General features: G+C 38.4%; 3 protein-coding genes and 1 pseudogene across 6 annotated transcripts; 2 read left to right on the top strand and 2 right to left on the bottom strand.

Annotated features, from left to right (window-relative positions):
• Nucleotides 1–999: 999 nt before the first annotated feature.
• On the top strand, nucleotides 1,000–2,447 carry LOC113504753 (40S ribosomal protein S25). The gene is made up of 4 exons (XM_026887183.1): nucleotides 1,000–1,022; nucleotides 1,239–1,331; nucleotides 1,631–1,814; nucleotides 2,331–2,447. Exons 1-4 carry the CDS (start codon nucleotides 1,020–1,022, stop codon nucleotides 2,408–2,410), a joined length of 360 nt encoding a protein of 119 aa, XP_026742984.1. The 5' UTR covers nucleotides 1,000–1,019; the 3' UTR covers nucleotides 2,411–2,447.
• Nucleotides 2,448–2,482: 35 nt separating this feature from the next.
• LOC113504756 lies at nucleotides 2,483–9,128 on the bottom strand. The gene is made up of 17 exons (XM_026887184.1): nucleotides 9,013–9,128; nucleotides 8,723–8,836; nucleotides 8,578–8,648; nucleotides 8,205–8,492; nucleotides 7,935–8,097; nucleotides 7,678–7,833; nucleotides 7,460–7,596; nucleotides 7,015–7,240; nucleotides 5,774–5,878; nucleotides 5,614–5,684; nucleotides 5,163–5,295; nucleotides 4,781–4,932; nucleotides 4,396–4,558; nucleotides 3,958–4,113; nucleotides 3,529–3,665; nucleotides 2,910–3,135; nucleotides 2,483–2,721 (listed from the first exon to the last, which is right to left on the bottom strand). The coding sequence occupies exons 1-17, from the start codon at nucleotides 9,088–9,090 to the stop codon at nucleotides 2,590–2,592; spliced, it is 2,508 nt and encodes an 835-aa protein (XP_026742985.1). The 5' UTR covers nucleotides 9,091–9,128; the 3' UTR covers nucleotides 2,483–2,589.
• Nucleotides 9,129–10,082: 954 nt separating this feature from the next.
• On the top strand, nucleotides 10,083–18,488 carry LOC113504742 (L-threonine ammonia-lyase-like). Of its 4 annotated transcripts, none has more exons than XM_026887170.1 (9): nucleotides 10,083–10,184; nucleotides 11,886–11,999; nucleotides 12,082–12,152; nucleotides 12,224–12,511; nucleotides 12,695–12,857; nucleotides 16,493–16,648; nucleotides 17,251–17,387; nucleotides 17,671–17,896; nucleotides 18,143–18,488. In XM_026887170.1, exons 1-9 carry the CDS (start codon nucleotides 10,158–10,160, stop codon nucleotides 18,293–18,295), a joined length of 1,335 nt encoding a protein of 444 aa, XP_026742971.1. In that variant the 5' UTR covers nucleotides 10,083–10,157; the 3' UTR covers nucleotides 18,296–18,488. The 4 variants fall into 4 exon arrangements, with proteins under 4 accessions (XP_026742971.1, XP_026742969.1, XP_026742970.1 ...); XM_026887168.1 differs by having other exon boundaries at nucleotides 12,680–12,857; XM_026887169.1 differs by lacking the exon at nucleotides 10,083–10,184 and adding an exon at nucleotides 11,509–11,633 and having other exon boundaries at nucleotides 12,680–12,857.
• Nucleotides 10,219–11,225, bottom strand: LOC113504749 (annotated as a pseudogene).
• Nucleotides 18,489–18,861: the final 373 nt, after the last annotated feature.

The following is an 18,861-nucleotide window of genomic DNA, read 5'->3' as shown; positions in this document are numbered from 1 at the left end:
CACCGGAAGAGTTGGCGTACTACGAATCACTGAAGACACAAATGTAGTTGTATTAATCTAGTCTTTCACTAAATAAATTATTGATGTTATATGTAAATAATTGTTATTAAAAATAGGCATTAAATGGACTGAGGTAAACAGGAGCTGGTTCTCTTTTTCAATAAAGGCTTAATCAAATTTATTGGTTTTATTGTGTTTCATTTTAAATTGTGTCTGCGAAAGAGAAGAAATGATCTTATAAACATTGCTCGCGGATGAAAGAAAAAGAAGACCACAGACATTTTCGACATGCTTTTAAGAGTTTACGTTAGTGCGTTAGTGAAGATGTTTTCTGGTAAAATGATTTTTTAAGGTTTTATAAAACCACTAAAATCATAAATATAGTTCATTAACGTGCTTTTGAGTCTTGTGGTATAATTTGACCACTTCTGTACAGCGCCTTAGGAAGGTGCCGCCAGGTGGTCGCCGGGAAGAAAAGAGTATGAGTTCACAAGACAGCATAGATAGATCTTACATGTCGGATAGATCTTACTATACCAGTTTATAGTTCAAAGGAAGGCAAGTGTTTTACATGCCCGAGTTGCGTTGTAAATTGTATAATTAAGGAAACTTAATGAAATAAGAATACCTGAACATTATATTACATTCAATTATAGTGTGTCCTAAATCTAAGTAAGGTAAATTATGCGTTGTATAATTTGTCTATGGCTTTTATTAAATTAACAAAGTTATGAACGCGTTAAAACATTCGAAACCTAGTATAATACAAATAATGTATAAAAATGGTTTACAGTAAATTAAGTTTCGTAAAGTACAAAATGACATGTACATTTTGAGATAAAATAAACACATACTTCCTACATAAATTTATGTATTCGCATGTCTTCACAACAGATTTTAGAAGGATGAAAGATGTGAAATGTAGTCATGTTTTTTTGTAATATGACAATTCTGAACGTAAACGTCAAAACGCTTGAAATCCATAGACAGTATTCATCAACCTTCTTTCCGGTTTCAAAATGGTGAGTGAGTGCGCTGTCTCCTCAATTATTTTCGATTTTCATCAATTATTTCGTGATTAATTGATAAAATCATTTGTTGTAAATTAAAATATATCGTTATAAATTTCATAAAATAATTTACGGACATGCTTAGTGATCAAAAGCATATAGAAACTTTAGCAATTAGTATGATACCTCGTGGCGAAGCTTGTTTTCAACAATGGTTAATAATTTCAGCCGCCCAAGAAGGACACGAAGGCTTCGGCCAAGCAGCCCCAGAAAACACAGAAGAAGAAGGAAGGATCCGGTGGCGGTAAAGCCAAGAAGAAGGTAAACATTTAGTTGTTACAAAAGTGAGGTTATGTGTGCGTGTGTAAATCGAATATATAAAGAATCATAACTTATACAAGGTATTGCTGCACGCGGGATTTAGCAGTAAAATAACAGAAGTCACACAATAGCAAGCCTTTTTAAATTGATGTGCTTTTTGACTTTGCCATATGATTATCATTTCCGCTTGAATTCTGTGAGAGTAAAACTGATATATTGAGGCTGATGGCATCTATTAGCAGTTTTTGATTCAAAGTAAACTTGTGGATATTTCTTGATATTTTTTTTTGACTTTGCAGAAGTGGTCCAAAGGAAAAGTTCGTGACAAGCTTAACAATCAGGTGTTGTTCGACAAGCCCACATATGAGAAACTGTACAAGGAAGTGCCCCAGTACAAGCTGATCACACCCGCCGTCGTCTCTGAGAGGCTGAAGGTCAGGGGATCCCTCGCCAGGAGAGCACTCATTGAGCTCAGGGAGAAGGGTAAGTTGTTCAATATTTCTAATGATTTGTTGTTCAGGAGTCAGGTTACTTGTGAAATTAACAGCTGAAGGTTGAACTTGTTATAGTTGTTTGGTTATGTTATTGATCAATCTTTATTATGTGTATTTGTATGTTATGAAAATAAGATAATACTGCTGCTTGATTAGCTTATTAGTTCTTGTACATCTTAATAATTATTGATGATTTGTTTCAAACAGGATTTGAGGCCTCCATTTATTTATTTTTATTTATAATTTCCCTTTAGGCCATAGTTGCATTTACTGTCTCAAGTCATCTTTAATCTGTATATAATTATAGCAAATTACAAGTCATTGAAATTCTTTTGTTTTTAAAATGTGATAATTGAGCAAATGTTATACTTTGATATGATGATTCTTTCTTCTGGATTAACCATGACAGTTACAAACTGATATATTGAGTCTGAACCAAAACACTAAATAATTATTCTAGCTGTTGTTACATCACAGTGTACCTAATGAAGAATGTTTATTTCAGGTTTAATCAAACAAGTAGTCCAGCACCACGGACAGGTCATCTACACTAGGGCTACCAAGGGTGATGACCCCGTCGCATAAGATTATGTATAAGTAAAAAATAAAAAAATCCATAAAATCATAGTTTTTACTTTAAACTCCTTGTTTTACATTTGCAATTCACATCACTCATCAATTTTAGTTTCACTTTGCAACTTATACACTTAAGATTTTTAATAATTGACTTTATGTAAAGACAGCTCAGACAAATAGACTAATCCTTATCGGACTGAAATTTTGTGCTTTTCGTCGAGGTCAGCGACTGCAAATCTAGCAGATGGATACACATCTCGCACCTTTTCTTTGAAATTCGTAGCATGATCCTCATTTGTTGTTTCCACCACCACATTAGCCTAGTAAAGTAAAAATAAATCTGTGTAACTAAAAATACCAAAATACACATCCAAACTAAGTAAGCTTTGGTGAAACAGTTTATACCTAAAATGTGTAATGGAATAACTGCCAAGGCTACAGGTCTACTACAATTACTACTAGTTAGCTGTCATTTCTAGATATTCCAATAAAAAAGGGAATAGGTTACCCATGTGGTAGTAACATCGCTGTGCACCCACATCTGTTCGGTGACGAGGCTCTTGAGCACGGCGTTCTGGTCTGATATGACCTTGGCAAGGTGCTCCAACCCACTTCGGTGGTCGGGCACGGCCACGGCGAAACGCATGAGCCGCCCGCTCGAGCCCAGCCCGCGCTGGATCGTGCGCGACAGCCGGCCCGAGTCGATGTTGCCGCCGCTTACTATGCACACCGCTCTGCACAATTCATGATGTATTAAGTGATAAATTAATACGGGTTTTGACGCGTTTTTTTATTGTAAGCCAACATTTTAGCAGTTATGCATTTGCAGCTGTCATTTTTTAGAAGATACATCTCGACCGACCATGCTCGACCGATTTTGATAAAATTTTGTGTGCGTAATGTAAAGGAAGAAGCACTGATGCCCTTTTTTCGGATGGGAAATTATCATATTTCAATTACTCCTCCCGTCTTGGGTTGAGCGGAAGGGAGTATCAGACTCCTGACCAAAACACAACCATGATCTTTCCTTTACTCTTCCTGTACCGGAGCCACGGTAACCCTTTCTGACAACCCCGCCGCGCCGGAGACAAATAGTTGTAGAAACATTTGTAGGCAATAAATAATACCGTTTTCCCCGGAGCTCTGGCGCGAGGCCTTGCATGACAGCCGCGATGGCGCACACGCCGGCGCCGTCCGCCACCAGCCGCTCGCGCTCCAACATCGATATCATGGCTCGCGCTATGTACACTTCGTCGACTAACAACTGAAATTTAGGATTGGAACAGTCATCATTATTTTTTTAACAAAGGTTTATGGCCAAGTAAACCGAATTTTATCTCATGATTAAGAACGTGAGTGAATAGACGAGAGTAAACCGTTTTCTTTTAATTATGATTCCACCCCACGAAAGTTATTATATAACTTGCATTGTGTTAAGTAGGATAAATAGGCACATATAAATAAGAGCACTCGAACCCTTTTAGCGCCTGGACCACAAGTATGAGCAAAAATTCTAATACAGACCAAATATACTAGGAATTTCATAGTACACTCACCATCCTATCTAGTCTTCCCTTGAGTGTGGCAAAGGCATTAACCCCCACAATAGAGGTGTTAAGTCCTTCGCTCAGGTTCGGGACAACGTTCACCGGTACTGGGTACCCTGCCTGCAGCGCTTTCATCATTTTTGGCACCTTCGAGCACTCCGCCCCCTAAAATTATTCCTCCATTTTTAATATATCTATTTAAGGTGGCAGGAACTATTCGACTTCAAGTAGATATTGTGCTTCCTTTTAGTTCGTCGATGAAATTTGAAAACATCGGCCCCCACAGCCTAATGTCTGAATCGTCGGTGATATAAGGTTTTCTTACATATATGAAACATGCATGCAGTGGTGGTAAAGGTAGCCATAGTTCGAGGAGAGATGCCACTCAGCCTCAACGGCAAATACTTTCGTTATACTGACCGACTTGACCAGCAAGTTATAGCTTACATAAACTAGACAGGAGCACTTAAGTTTCTTGCAGGCGATGAGAACGCTCGCCAGCAACCCGCCGGAGCCCACCGGGACTATCACCGCGTCCGCTTCGGGCAGCTGCGTGATGATCTCCAACCCCAACGTGCCCAGGCCGGCCATCACCAAAGGATCGTCAGACCTGAAAATATGCTATGATATAGCAGCTTGAGAAACGAATTCAAATCTGTCTTCCTTCTACATACAAGCAGGATAGAAATGAGGCTTAAATAAGGAGCAGTAAGAAATGTAATCCTTGTGTCGCGGCGGCTTTCACAAACATACACACCGCGTAGTGACCTCAACTACTCGGCTATCTGTGCGAAGGAAGTATCCTAGTTTGAAAGATTAGGTGACTACTTACTCCATGTATATTTGCCGGCTGTCTCTGTGCACTTTCTTGGCGTATGTGATCGCGTCGTCGAGCGAGTCCCCGCATAGCACGACATCGGCGCCGAGCTCGGAGCAGCGCTGCGCGTGCGCCGGCGGAGTGCGCTCTGGTAACACCACCGTCACCTGCGATTGTGTAGACAAAAAGCGGTCTTCAAAGCATTTTGCAAACTGAGAACATATTTCAGACAAACATTATGGCAGTCAGGATATGGTTTACACAAGCATGGATAAGCCGCTAAGTGCGAAATGGCGTTGATGATTATCCAATTTGAAAGAACAACAATTTATGCAACCTGTTAGGCTACCTAGGTTTAGCTGGGTGTAGCCTGTTAGTATTACAAATAGGTACTTACCGGGACGCCTAGAGTACTGCCCTGGTAGGCAGCGCCTAGCGCCATGTTCCCATGAGAGGGCACAATAATGCCGCGCTCACTGCCCGCCACTCCGTACGCCAACATTGCGTTACGGATGCCTCGCTCCGCGCAACTGAAAGAAATGGGACAATTTATTATGCAAACCTTGGAGGCGTACTGCCACATATTAACGTTATATTAATGCGGTTGTAAAAGTGTGCCAGCGCACTACTCTTCGTATGGCGGTGTCTCTCTTCTAAAAGAAAGAAAAAAGAAGAAAATAACTTTTATTACGTGCTTGTGACCCAGAAATACATAAGGACGAATTGTACAAAATTGAGACATTAAGGTAAGAATATGCGTCGCAAACACGCAATAAAAGTTGCGACAGGGGTTGTGACTTGTGGCAGGCCCTCTGGTGTGATATGACTAGTGATATAACTATTTTTACCTTCCACTGTATTGCAAGTTTTCACATTTCAAATAAATGTTGTAGTCCATGTATTTGCTGATCTTTGCTTCCTGAAAATGTAATTGTCATTTTAAATCTTTTCTGAGGAACGAATAGATACTTAAACGCAAACAATTCAAATTAACTGTAGATAACTCACGCAAAGTGGTGTGTGAATGATACCACCTTCTATTCTCTCCGCAGCCTGTTTGATTTCATTAAATGACAACACATGCGGACGGTCATCTTTAATTAACGTTTCATCCTACAAATAAATAGCAATCCATGTTGGTGAAAATAATTAAATTATTGAGAACACGACATATTATATGGCGTAGGAAATTATTGTGAGGGTATGTTCTTTTATCAATCCTCGTATCTTTAATTTTCATTAACAACGAACTCACCATTATAAATGTTTTCTTAACGATAAATGAAGGCAAGAATTTAGAATTTAGCAAAATATTCCAATTATTTTGATATTTCTCACATTTTATATACCTAGAACCTTTTTAGGTTGATAAATGTAATGTCATAATGGATTGGCAAAAGGCAACAGAAGACAAAAGTTCGCGGATCACGAAAGAGGATGGGTTACAATCGAACTTGGATAAAATGCTGGCATCGAGACCGTGAACCTAGGTTTTGTACGTAATTAGATAAATTCTAAGGACCAATACTAACAGCTGATTATAGAATAGGTATTACTGCTTTGTGGAAGAGGCATTGCTCGATACAGTGCGCTATTAAGCTCGCACTACTGTAACCGTGTAACTTTAACAGTTGGCATCAACCCCCTGATATACCAAGGTAGGAGAGTGTTCTGTGCATCATCAACAAAAGGTCGGGTGCAGCGTTGTAATAAACAACTTAGCGCTTGGGTACACAAATGCAATATGAGTTAAGTAGATAATATCTACTTGTATATACAATATGAGTATCTACATAACGAAAGTCGTTTACTTCGAAGAATGAGTAGGAATATGAGTAATATGTGGATTGGATATAGAAATAAGTACACTGGGTATTGTAGGAATAATTTATTGTAATATTTTAATGAAAAGTGATGGCGTGTAGGTAACATTTACAGACGGGTACGAAACCAACGGAAGTATCAGATCAGCTATAACATAATAAAGTGCGAGTGAGGGTAGTCCTTGAGTAATTTCTTTTCTAAATCCTTGGCGTGATGTATGTCGCTTGTTTCAATCAGCATATTTACCTGAAAGCGTTTAGATATTAAATAAAAGTTGGCGAGATTAGGTAGCGGATTTACGTTAAAGAATCATGACTGTGCCATTTTCTTACGAAACGTAACGTTGAACAATTTATTTGAAATCAACAAAACCGATGCGTTTTGGCACTTTTTGGTTAATATAGGGAGGTCATAAGTTTGGTTACAGAAACTGTAAAGATATCTCTTCTCATCCACGCCCGTTCGGGTACGAAGCTCTTGACGTCGGCGCCGTTGTCCGTGACCTTCGCCAGCAGCTTGGCCATGGCGCCCGGCACGTCGGGCAGCGCCACGCTGAACTTGACGAGGCGGCCCTCCGCCGCCATGCCGCGGTCGATCACCCGTGACATGCGACTGCTGTTGATGTTGCCGCCAGATAATACGCACACGATGCTGAAACGATGGAAGCATGCCAAGTATATGGATAAATATTTTGATATCGAAATATGATATTGGAAAAAAGGCGACGCTTTACACCTTGTAGGCCAACCGTAAACTAGATAATACTTTAAAGAGTGGTGGTAGCCCCACAGTCAACTATCGTGCTCTGACTAGAGCTAGTTAAGGCCTGAACGCAGTAGCAAACTGCGGTCTTCATATATGCCAACGTACTTTTTACCGCGTAGCTCCGGAACCTTCCCAGCCATCACCGCAGCGACAGGACAGGCAGCGGCACCTTCCACCACCATCTTTTCTCGTTCCAGAATGTTGATCATGGCTCGCGATATCCACACTTCATCGACTGTTATCTATTAGTAAATTGTTTAACATGAGTGGAAGTGGTAAGTTGATACATTTTTAAGACAACAGTGAGATGTTAAAAGGCAAACCATTCTGTCCAAGTATCCTCTTACAATGTTGAAAGCGTTATTACTGGCTATGATGGTACTGAGACTGTCAGCGATGGTCGGGTTTAGTTGTATCATAACTGGCTTCTTTTCTTGGAGCGCTTTAGTCATTGTAGGAGCCGCCGAACATTCAACGCCCTGGCAAAACGTGAAATCAAGCAAATAAGAGATCGATAAAAGTGGATGGTAATGGGTGGTATAAAACCGCAGTATTTATTTTCTATGTAAATTGCACTTACGTAAATTAAACAATTAGGCTTTAGACTCTTGACAGCCAGTACGAGGCTGGCCACAAGGCCGCCACTGCCGACCGGACATAATATAGCATCCATCTTGTCCATCTGAGTAAGTAATTCCAACCCTAGAGTGCCGTAGCCCGCAATCAGGTCCAAGCGGTCAGACCTACACAATTCATTCATAAATAAACTTATAAAAGTGACTCAAATGTAACTCATTTAAAAATGCACCCAAGAAATTTAATTGTAGGGGGGAATACCACGAAATATTACCCGTGAACATAATTGGAACCAATTTCGTCACAGTAAGTGAGTGCATGCAGGCTGGCGTCGTTCAGATCATTGCCGTGAACTTTCACAATCGCGAAGTTCTCCTTGTACGTGTGTTTGTCGACCAGAGGACAATCCTTCGGTACTATCACGTTGATAGGCACTGACTGCTTGAATCCGTAGTATGTCATCGCGCTAAGGTAGTTTCTACCACCCGAGACGGTGCAACCTTTGCTTTTGTCTGAGGGCGACATGCTGGACAGTATATTACAAGCTCCACGTGCTTTGAAACTGTAATAGTTAAATTATAGTAAGTCTTTTTCTTTTCTATAAAGCTAGGAGTAAATAATAACATGTAATAAATCAATTTACGTACCTTCCTGTGTTCTGTAAATTCTCGCATTTCAAGAAAACATTACAAAAGTTTTTTCCTACATATTTAGCTTCCTAAAAAAATATTAATTATTAAAATATGATCTATGTCTTCACAGACAATCGCGGAAGCACTTTCTAGTACTTACGATTACTGGTGTAAATACGACGTCGCTCTTGATCCTATTATGAGCATCCTGTATGTCCTGCAGCTTTAGCTTGATTTTGCTTATATTTTCCGCTTTAGGTTTCTTTTCAACTTCCTAGATATCAATGAAGGAGTAAGGGTGATTTCGAAATTAATACTTGGATATTTGGGAATTTAGCAATCTATATGATAAGTGGAAAAGGTAGATAGGAAAGGCTTATGTATGTGATAATTATGTTTCTACAATTTAAACTAACGGTGCTCTGAGTGGCTTATACCGTCCGATCATACCTCAGGTACTTCGTATTGTTTGGGGAAACTGTCGCCGAGGATGTTCCACGTTGGTTCTATTTCATTTACTTGAGCCATTTTTCAAGGACGACCGTCTAAAATTGTTGCAGAAAAATAAAATAAAATTCAATGTTCTTTTTTTATATTTTCTATCTTCATTTAATTTACAGTGCACAGAAATTTTTGCAATTTTGCATTTTGTTGATGATGGGTGTATTTTTCCTGTTCTTGATAAACTTAAAACATACGTCTTTTCTGCCAAAAGCGTTTACGAAACTCATTAGTGTTTTTTAGCATAGATTTTCTAACTTGTTGATAGAGTACCTATGTATTGAATATTTAATAAATACCTATTTTATATGGTTTTCGTTAGAAGACTAATTGTATACATTTTATGATCTGCCTGTGAGAATTGAACTACTGTATTGTATTTAAACCATTTTTTAATGTTAATAAACTTATTAGAAAGTCTATAACTTAGATGATTTAGAAAGAGAAGAGCCCCGAAGTGTTGTTGTTGTTGGTAACTACGCCATCTACAAAACTAAAAAGTTAAAAACTAATAATAAAAATCGTACACAAAAATATGAAATCCTATCTAGTAAGATGTAAATTAGAATATTTTCTTTAATTTGGCTCATTACGACACCACTAATAAACTTATTTTGACGCGCGAATGCGAAATAAGTTTCAGTCTGCGTGGACCCTATTAAATAGCAGGAAACATGAAAATCGTTAACCTACGTTTTACGACCTTCGAAGTAAATTGATAATTCTATACTTGTTTCAGACCATGTTCAAACCAAGCTTATGGTAAGCAGCCGAATAAGAGCCGGTTTATCTTGATTGGCAGTAAAAACTAAAAAATGAATAATAAGTAACAAAAGTTTGTCTCTAGTCATAAAATTTAACAAACCAATGATTTATTATTTGAAAACGTACTGGATGTTTCAAGATACACTTGACAAGATGTTTGGTTTGAACAACTTACATTCACTCAAAAGAGGTTAAATATAATTGCCTTCTTGAACATTATGATGCAAGTGTCAATTCCTTGCACTAATGCAGTTGCTTAATGACAGTCAATGTTCTAACACGTGGCACAGGAAATCACAGCAGATATTTAGTATCAATAACCAGACATCATGAATAGGTATCTACGTGCCTCATCAGTAAGTCACTAAGAAATTTTAAATGAAACATAGATTATATTAATACCATCTTTATTATAACTAAACATAATCTAATTAATAGCTAATGCATCATTTTGAGCTTCCTGTGCTAACTGTACTTGTAAGTTTAGAAGCTTATTCTTCAACACCACTATACCCATGAGGACAATATTCTCTGGTTTGAGTGCTCCGGACGACTCCACATTGTAAAAGAATTTGTTTGGTTTAGCTTCCCAATTGAACTCTGCTTCAAACTGGTCTTCATCCAGCTCGGTGTGCTCACTCTTAGGCCACTCGTCAGGTTTAGGGTATAATGTGTGTCTCATTATGTTATCAGGGTCATATTCAAAGGACACGCCTGCTGTGGGGTTCCATTTAGCATGTTCCTTGCCAAATCCTTTTTTTGCATATGCTCTCAACTTCAACTCTTGTCCTTTACGCAGCTTTATAATTAAAATCTCATCAGTTTCACCGTAGTCTGCCTGGTCTTCGTCCCGGTGTCGTGACGTCACTGGCACCACTCGTGGGTCGCTCGACTTCAGGTCTGCTGTGGTCACGTGCCTTGTTTGGTCGCCTGTGCACTTCACGTCCAGTGTGAACTCAACGCTGCATTCTGAACAGAAGTCGGCGCACATACAATCTCTTGAGTAACGAATTTTGTCCACCACATCGTCTGATATGAGCGGAATTAGACCAATGCGATGCGCGAGGAACTCGTCACTAAGTACTGTCGAATTTGCTTCTAATTGCACCCAATCAATTGCCATTGTCGGCGTTTCGGCTATAAACACTCTCCGCATACTATTAGCGACGCTAAGTTCGGTGTCTTCAACAATAAATTTAACATTATCATCTGTTAATTCTGTAATGTGTACAGAAGGTTGATTAGCGTAAGGCATCTTCCTTTATATACCAATAATATGAAACTGTAAATTTAATTCCTGTAAGCTTACGTTTATATCTTTACTTCGAAGTTGTTGTTACAACAATCGTAAAATAACCTCACAACGCTATTCGCTGACACTTTTGACAGTGACATAAAAATATTGCCAGATCGCAACGCGTTTAGTTCCTTGCTTTGAAGCGTACACGTTTTATTACACGTAGCATAATATTAACCAGCGAAGCACGTGAAAGAGCTTAAGTTAAGGTTTTGGCCAAATATGTATGATTCACAAAATGAAATGGAAGATTTTTAAATCATAACCTGTAAGTGTGTAAGTAAATACCTAAACAGTTATGTGCACTGCGTAAAATAATTTCGACACTAATTAACATTATAAAAACATAATAATGTTATCAATACATAATCTTGCAAAACTTTAAATAAACTAAAGATAACCGAATCATTACTTAGTTGGGCCCACTGATTTGCAGTCGCTCATTTGCTTCAACTGGTTCCAATAAATAACAGATATCTAAATGGAACGTTACAAGCTCGGACCCGCAGTGAGTATCTACTTTTCTACTGATATGTGTCCACCTACTGGCCTAATACGTCGATAGACAAGGCTTATTCCATCATGACTACAATATCACCTTTAACCTTCATCATATAATAATTAGCGCTTTTATTCTGTGATAACGGCGCAAAACACTCATTCCTCTGAGAGAAACCAGGGTGGATCGAGGCCTAGCGTCGGATTAGATTTAGTTATGTTTTAGTATTTATATCGTAAAAATATAATCATGGTGTTCCAGACGATCGAGTATGATCCTATGTGTGATAAAGAAAAACCACAGAGAATTTCATTTGAAGATGTTTCGGCAGCTGCTTTTAGGATTCAAAGTGAGATAGTGAAAACGCCTTGCGTGGTAAGTTCTTTTTCTACCTGTAAAGGTGTGTTTTGTGTAGAGTATTTCCATGTTGGATAAAATTAATTTAACTCATTTTCAGAAATCTCACATGTCTACGACTTTTGGAATGGAAATTTATCTCAAGAATGATTTCCTGCAACATACTGGCAGGTCGGTAAACATACATTAATAAGCGTTTCTCGTGCTTCACTTTCAAAACTGACCTGAAACTTATATTGCAGTTTCAAAGAGCGTGGTGCACGAAATGCTCTTCTGCTTTTAAATAAGGAGACCAAAGCTCGCGGTGTGATTTCTGCTTCTCTGGGGAATCACTCGCAGGCGCTGAGTTTCCATGCCAACAACCTCAACATCCCTGCAACCGTGGTGATGCCCAACGTAGCTCCGATTATGAAAATCCAAAAGTGTCGCTCTTATGGAGCCAATGTCATCATACACGGCCATGACATGAAAGAGGCTAAGTACCACGCCATGAGCCTGGCTAAGGAGCGCGGTCTCACCTACATAAATGGGTAAGCATCATTCATTTATAGAAACCACTTGTTTTTTAATCAAAATTGCATGCAAGTTAGAAGAAATTTTCAAATTCAATTCTACAAGAAATTCGGAGAAATACGTTTGCTCTGTCGTAACAGGAAGTTCCACAATTTTTTAACATTTCACCGTTACCGATATTGTAGTTCGTTTGTCCCCAGTTACGACCACCCTCACATAATGTCGGGGCAGGGGACCGTGGGGTTGGAGATCGTGGAGCAGGTGCCCGACGTGGACGCCGTGCTGGTGCCGGTGGGGGGCGGAGGCCTGCTCGCCGGGGTCGCCACCGCCATCAAGCATCTCAAGCCGCATGTGCTCATCTATGTAAGTCCTTCACTTTATGACCAGTCACCTAACAAAAGCAACTTACAAGCGGTCGTAACTCGTAAAACATTTTTATGCTATTGAAAAATGACCCGAGGTCCGAGGACACTGTCAGCTATTTATGCTTTAAATTGTACACATTCTGTATCCCTACGTACTGTTACTGGTATTTAGCGGTTTATCGCCACACTACACAAATTAGATGCTCGCAATCTAATCACTACCCAATTGAGCGTATGTTAGTGTTCAACATTAGGCACCAATTGAATGACTGTGTCTACCTAAAACAATCAAGCATTTTTTTTGTTCATACCTATCTCTTTAAATGTGAGAATAAAATTGCAGCTAACTTCAGCTTTTCCGACTTCTTTCAGCATCGTTTTACGATTCGACAACCAACTTGCGATGAATTTTTTGATGCTTTAATTTAATTTAATAATTTTTTGTTTTTTAACTTGTAAATATTTAACTAATTGCATAATAATTATAAATATTTACTTGCGATTCATTCAATTACAATCCCTTTTTGCTAAGGTCTTTATTCAAATAATAATAATGCTTTGGTAAATTCACTGTGTCCGGGACTGACCAAGGTCAGATAAGTCTGATCATGTTTATGTAAAATAATATCTTACCATAAACACGCTCTTGACATAAGTAAACAGAATGCATGGCTTATCTTTTTTTCTCGTCAAATATTGGACTAATTGATGAGGATCTGACAGACATAGCACGATTATGTAGATTATGTAGATTATGTAGTTTGTGACAAAGCAAAGGTTATCTCAGAGTTATAATAGCTAATTGTTCCCCACATAGATAAATAGGACCACCTAACAAAGACTCTATTTTGTAAAATAGTGTTTGAAGGGTAAAATGTTATCATTCGACTTCTCAACAAAACGATACATAATTCTGTAAATATTTAATTAAAATTGTATATTAATTTGAAAATACAGTTCATAGTTCCTGCCTTTGTTATCGTATTAAGTTAACTGACTAAAGAGGTAACATTTAAGGCCAATAAACTTTTTGACCAGTAGGTACCTACCTAAAATAAAGGAGAGTTGCTACTCAGAGAACAGTGTCAACTATACATTCTGTACGTGTCTGCCTATTAGTATTACACATATATAGCAACAATGTAACAAAGATAAAAGTGATGTAATAATAATATCTTAGATAAATAACGGTAGATGCATAGACAAATGAAATAAATGCTACATATTAGTACGCAAATATCCGAGTATTCAGTTTGAAAAACGGGGGAATTTTCATAAGTCTTCGTTTTAAGGTTCAAATGACAGGTGCCTTCTGCTGGAGTGTTTTTTAATAAGTGGTAGGAGCAACTCCTTTTCTCTTTATAGCCAAAGAGATAGACAGTAAATAAGGCAGATTCTGTAACATAATAATATAGATTTTTGGGCTTTAGCGGAACCCACGCGTGACGGTACAAATCGTTGCAGATATTTAAAAGTTTATCAGTCCGTTAACACGAAAGCTAAATTATTACACCGTCAGATATCACCCTGAAATCAGATCGATAAAAGCTGTGTCGTGTATAGATATTTGTTGTTATATTTATCTTTCCTTGACGTCACAATCATATCAATAAACACACCCCCGATACCGATACTTTTTTGTTATTCTTTAAACATCGGAAGTAAAAACAAAATGCTACGTAGCGATACTAACTTGTATGACGTCACGGCTCGATATGTTGGTTTGTTTAGTGCCTACCCTACGACGCGGCCGGACGTTCTGTCAGTAAGTCTAAATCAATGCTGTAGGTCAAACAATTATCTTGCGTCTCATTTCTCGCTTTAAAGTAAACGAAGCCAAAGGTCACATCGATAAAACTTTATAACGTTGACACAACACTTTTTATCGGAATCGCGTTTTGTAATTATCGAGACACGAGTCGAGCGTTTTTACAATCAAGTTATGGGAGTTCTTATCAATGGAGGTTTAATTTACATAACATTTTAAATTTGTCCCCTTTGATCAATAGGATGATGAAATAATGATGTGATGCAAGCAACTGAAATGACCAATACATATTGTGCGATAGTACCTACTTATCTACCTATAGGTATATATATATGAGAAACTAATCCATAATAATAATATCATTCGAGAAATGAGTATCTAATGTATAACATTAATAATATTCCACTACTTTCACACAATATCTCAAACTAAGCACTAAACAAAGCTTGTATTATGAGCGCCTACTAACTTGCATTATGACTTTGTACTAATAGTAATATACTGATTATACTGACATATTTCCAAATACATACAAATTCATGTCAAATCAAATCAAATCAAAAGTCATTTATTCAAATTAGGCTACTAAGTAGCACTTTTTCAAGGTCAAATTACATTGACAGCACCCAGTTTTGCCCACCCGTCACCGCTTCCTAAGTGCTTTTGCTGTGAGAGAAGAAACGGCGCAACAAACCCCCCAGCAGCAAGCTGTCTTTCCATTTACAATATAATTATTAAAAAAATTATCAAAATAAGTGTGTCATAGATACATACCACCCAGGCATAGAATCGAGTTTAATCGAATGATCGTGCTCACCACACAAACGTTTGCTCTGGGTGGACTACAAAGTCTACAAACCACGACCACCAGTATAGCAGTCAGGGCCACTATCCACTGGACAACATGTTAGTCGCTTAAACAAAACAGATGTGTTTTCGAAAATTAATTGGTGCAAAGACATTAACAGAGAGATCGACATTGATAGCTACGTGATGTTAATGAGATGGCTTAATGAGCTTGTTGTTCTTATCATCGACAGACACAATCGTATTAACTCCTTATTTTACAACGTATTGTTCCAACATAATGCATTCATGTTTAATTCCTATCCATTTAGTCTCGAAAACGAAGTAATAAAAGACACTTAGCATCGAGCTATTTAATTCGGAATATGGCAATTAACTTGTTAAATATAATCGTTATTCGTTAATAGGCCATCGAACTTAAAATCCGTATCTAATGGAGTTAACATACACTTAATTAGGAACAGATGATGAAATGAGGTTATCGAATTACAGTTAATGTTAATACGGTAAAATTACAGAGCCTGTTTGTAAAACTTAAATTACTTTAAAGTAATGTATATTTTAAATGTCAGGAGATCAACCAGCATCCCTTAAAGTAGCAGCTCTTAGACTAAATTAATAAAATCCCTTAATTAACGAAGACTTAGATCCATCCACCCATCATGCATTCAATGCTGCACAGATCCAGCTCCTTTTTACTGTTCCATACTCCCGCAGTAAGGAATTTCATCCTTGTGTGGCGGCGGGTTTCACAAACATTCAAGTCACATGTACAAAGACACCAAGACCTACAACCCACAAATGCCTGGCCTATGCGAGGATCGAACCCGCGTCACGTCGTTCTCGGTGGGTTTGGCGTTTTGTCCACCCAGCCAATCGGCTATTCGTTCAGATTTAAATTGAAAAACTATTCGTAACCCACACCTGGACCCCAATAAGTGTTTCGAATGGTTTTTTAGATGAAGATTAAGGTACTTATGAAAAATAAAAAAAACTATCACTTTCGACGACCCCTCTGAATTCTTCTAGGTTGCACTTAACATCGGTGTTTATGACAGGGTGTGGAGACAGAGAAGTGCCCGAGCATGCAGCACGCCATGAAGCAAGACGAGCCGGTGAGCGTGGAGATCAGGTCGACGCTCGCTGATGGTCTTGCCGTGCCCACTGTGGGATACAATGCCTTCGTCACCGTCAAGCCCATCGTCGACAGAATGGTGAGCAAACCGAATGATAGACCGACAGCTGTATGCCAGTACGACGAGAAAGTGACGTTTTGAAATGCTTATTAGTATTATATTTCACTTGACTATTACAATGGGAGCAAAGGAGCCCAGTTATGTATTTTTGGATTCATGTGGTGATTTACTAAGTAGTTATTACCTACTTACTGAAAACGAAATACAAATGGCTAAAGAATTATTTGCTTTCTTAGGTTTACGCGAATGTTAGACATTGAAATGAAACTACTTTTACGGATTTTATCGCGGTTTTAATTTTAGATTTTTGTTCCCGACGTTTCGAAACCTTTGCAGGTATCATGGTCACGGGCAGACTGAGATGGTGTTCGTCTTGACAGAAGATGTTGCTCGTTCTACCTTCATATTTTAATTAATTATTTGTGGTCGGACCACAAATAATTAATTAAAATATGAAGGTAGAACGAGCAACATCTTCTGTCAAGACGAACACCATCTCAGTCTGCCCGTGACCATGATACCTGCAAAGGTTTCGAAACGTCGGGAACAAAAATCTAAAATTAAAACCGCGATAAAATCCGTAAAAGTAGTTTCATTTCAATGAATTATTTGCTTTTTAGATAACTGTGAACGAAGACTGGATCGCTCGTGCTATCCTGCGGCTGATTGAGCAAGAGAAGTACGTTGTGGAGGGGGGTGGTGCCGTTGGCGTGGCGGCCATCATGGCTGGCCTGGTGCCAGAGCTCGCCGGGAAGAAGTTAGTATCCCGACAATACCACCATGGACCCGTGCATATATCCGTCGATCATTGAAAGACCCTTAACACTTTCAAGCTTACTTGGATATAGAGTTTTATGCCGAAAAAAAACGAATTTATTAGGTTTCTCACATTCAGCAATGAGATTATATTTTGCGATTTCTTCATTTACTTAGTTTTGGCAGGAAAAAAATAGTAAAACTTTTTCACAACGTGTCCGGAACAGCAATTAAAGTTTCTTCCAATTAAATAAAAGCAATCAAACAAAATCTATTGTTTCCAGAGTTGTGTGCATTCTGTCGGGTGGTAACATAGACACCACGATACTGGGCCGGTGTCTGGAGCGCGGACTGGCGGCGGAGCAACGGCTGGTGAAGTTCAAAGTGACGGTGAGCGACCGGCCCGGCGGCATCGCTGAACTGTGCAAGCTCATATCTTCTACCGGCGTCTCCATCAAGGATATCATACAGGAACGCGCTTGGGTCCACGGTGATATATTCAGTGTTCGGGTAAGATCTGCTCATTTGTGTTTTAGCTTTAACATCGAATATTAAAATAAGAAGTGGCGGCAGTATTCTAAAATGCGTGAAAGGTCTAATGGGATTCGATTTTGAAAAACAAATCTTTGGTCCCTAATTCAACATGGCATTTACCTAACATTATATTCATTCATGTAGAAGTACCTAGTGCAGATTTAGAAAAGCTTATACTAAGTATGCCTACGTATAATAGTAAATATTTGTTGGTATCATCAGGTCAAGGTAGTGTGCGAGACCCGCGGGCCGGAGCACCTGGAGGAGCTGCGCGCGGTGATCGCCACCACGTACCGCGAGTGGGACTTCGCCGGCGAGTACGACGCCTACCCGCGCCGCAACAGCACCGACTCACTTGACGACGTGTCTCACTAAAAGACATACATACATGTTACTAGGTTCTGCCCGTGACTTTGCTCGCATTGACGTGTATTTTTAGCGATTTTTTTTTAAGTTATAGTTTTGAAGGTATACTTCAATCAACTAATTTAACATAGCTATACTATTGTTCTTGATTTTTATTATTTACATTACCTGCTCTCGGGAGATTTAAGAATTTGTATTGGAACCCGATTTTTTGTTTTTTTTTAACTCATCTATGTTTATCTAAAATGTAGTTTATAAATATATTTTTAAATAAAACCTTTAGGAATCTAAATAAATTTTAACTTTTATATCTCCCATTTCGACACTACTAAACATATAGGTACCTACCTATTAATACTATTAGTAGACTAACGACTCTTGCAACTATTCGAATTTTAACTTTTCGAGTTTATAATTTTATAGTGATGTACCTACTAATATTAGTGTGTAAGATTTTTCAATAAATATCTGTGATATGTAACAATTTTCTAATGATGTTGATCAATAAAAATAAACTGTGCATGGATACTCACTGTTTGTTCCTACAACTGTTTGTCAATTTATAACAATTTATA

This window comes from Trichoplusia ni, chromosome 23 (genome assembly GCF_003590095.1).
Source record: "Trichoplusia ni isolate ovarian cell line Hi5 chromosome 23, tn1, whole genome shotgun sequence".
Lineage (NCBI taxonomy): Eukaryota > Metazoa > Arthropoda > Insecta > Lepidoptera > Noctuidae > Trichoplusia > Trichoplusia ni.
This window is presented reverse-complemented; position numbering and strand designations above follow the sequence as displayed.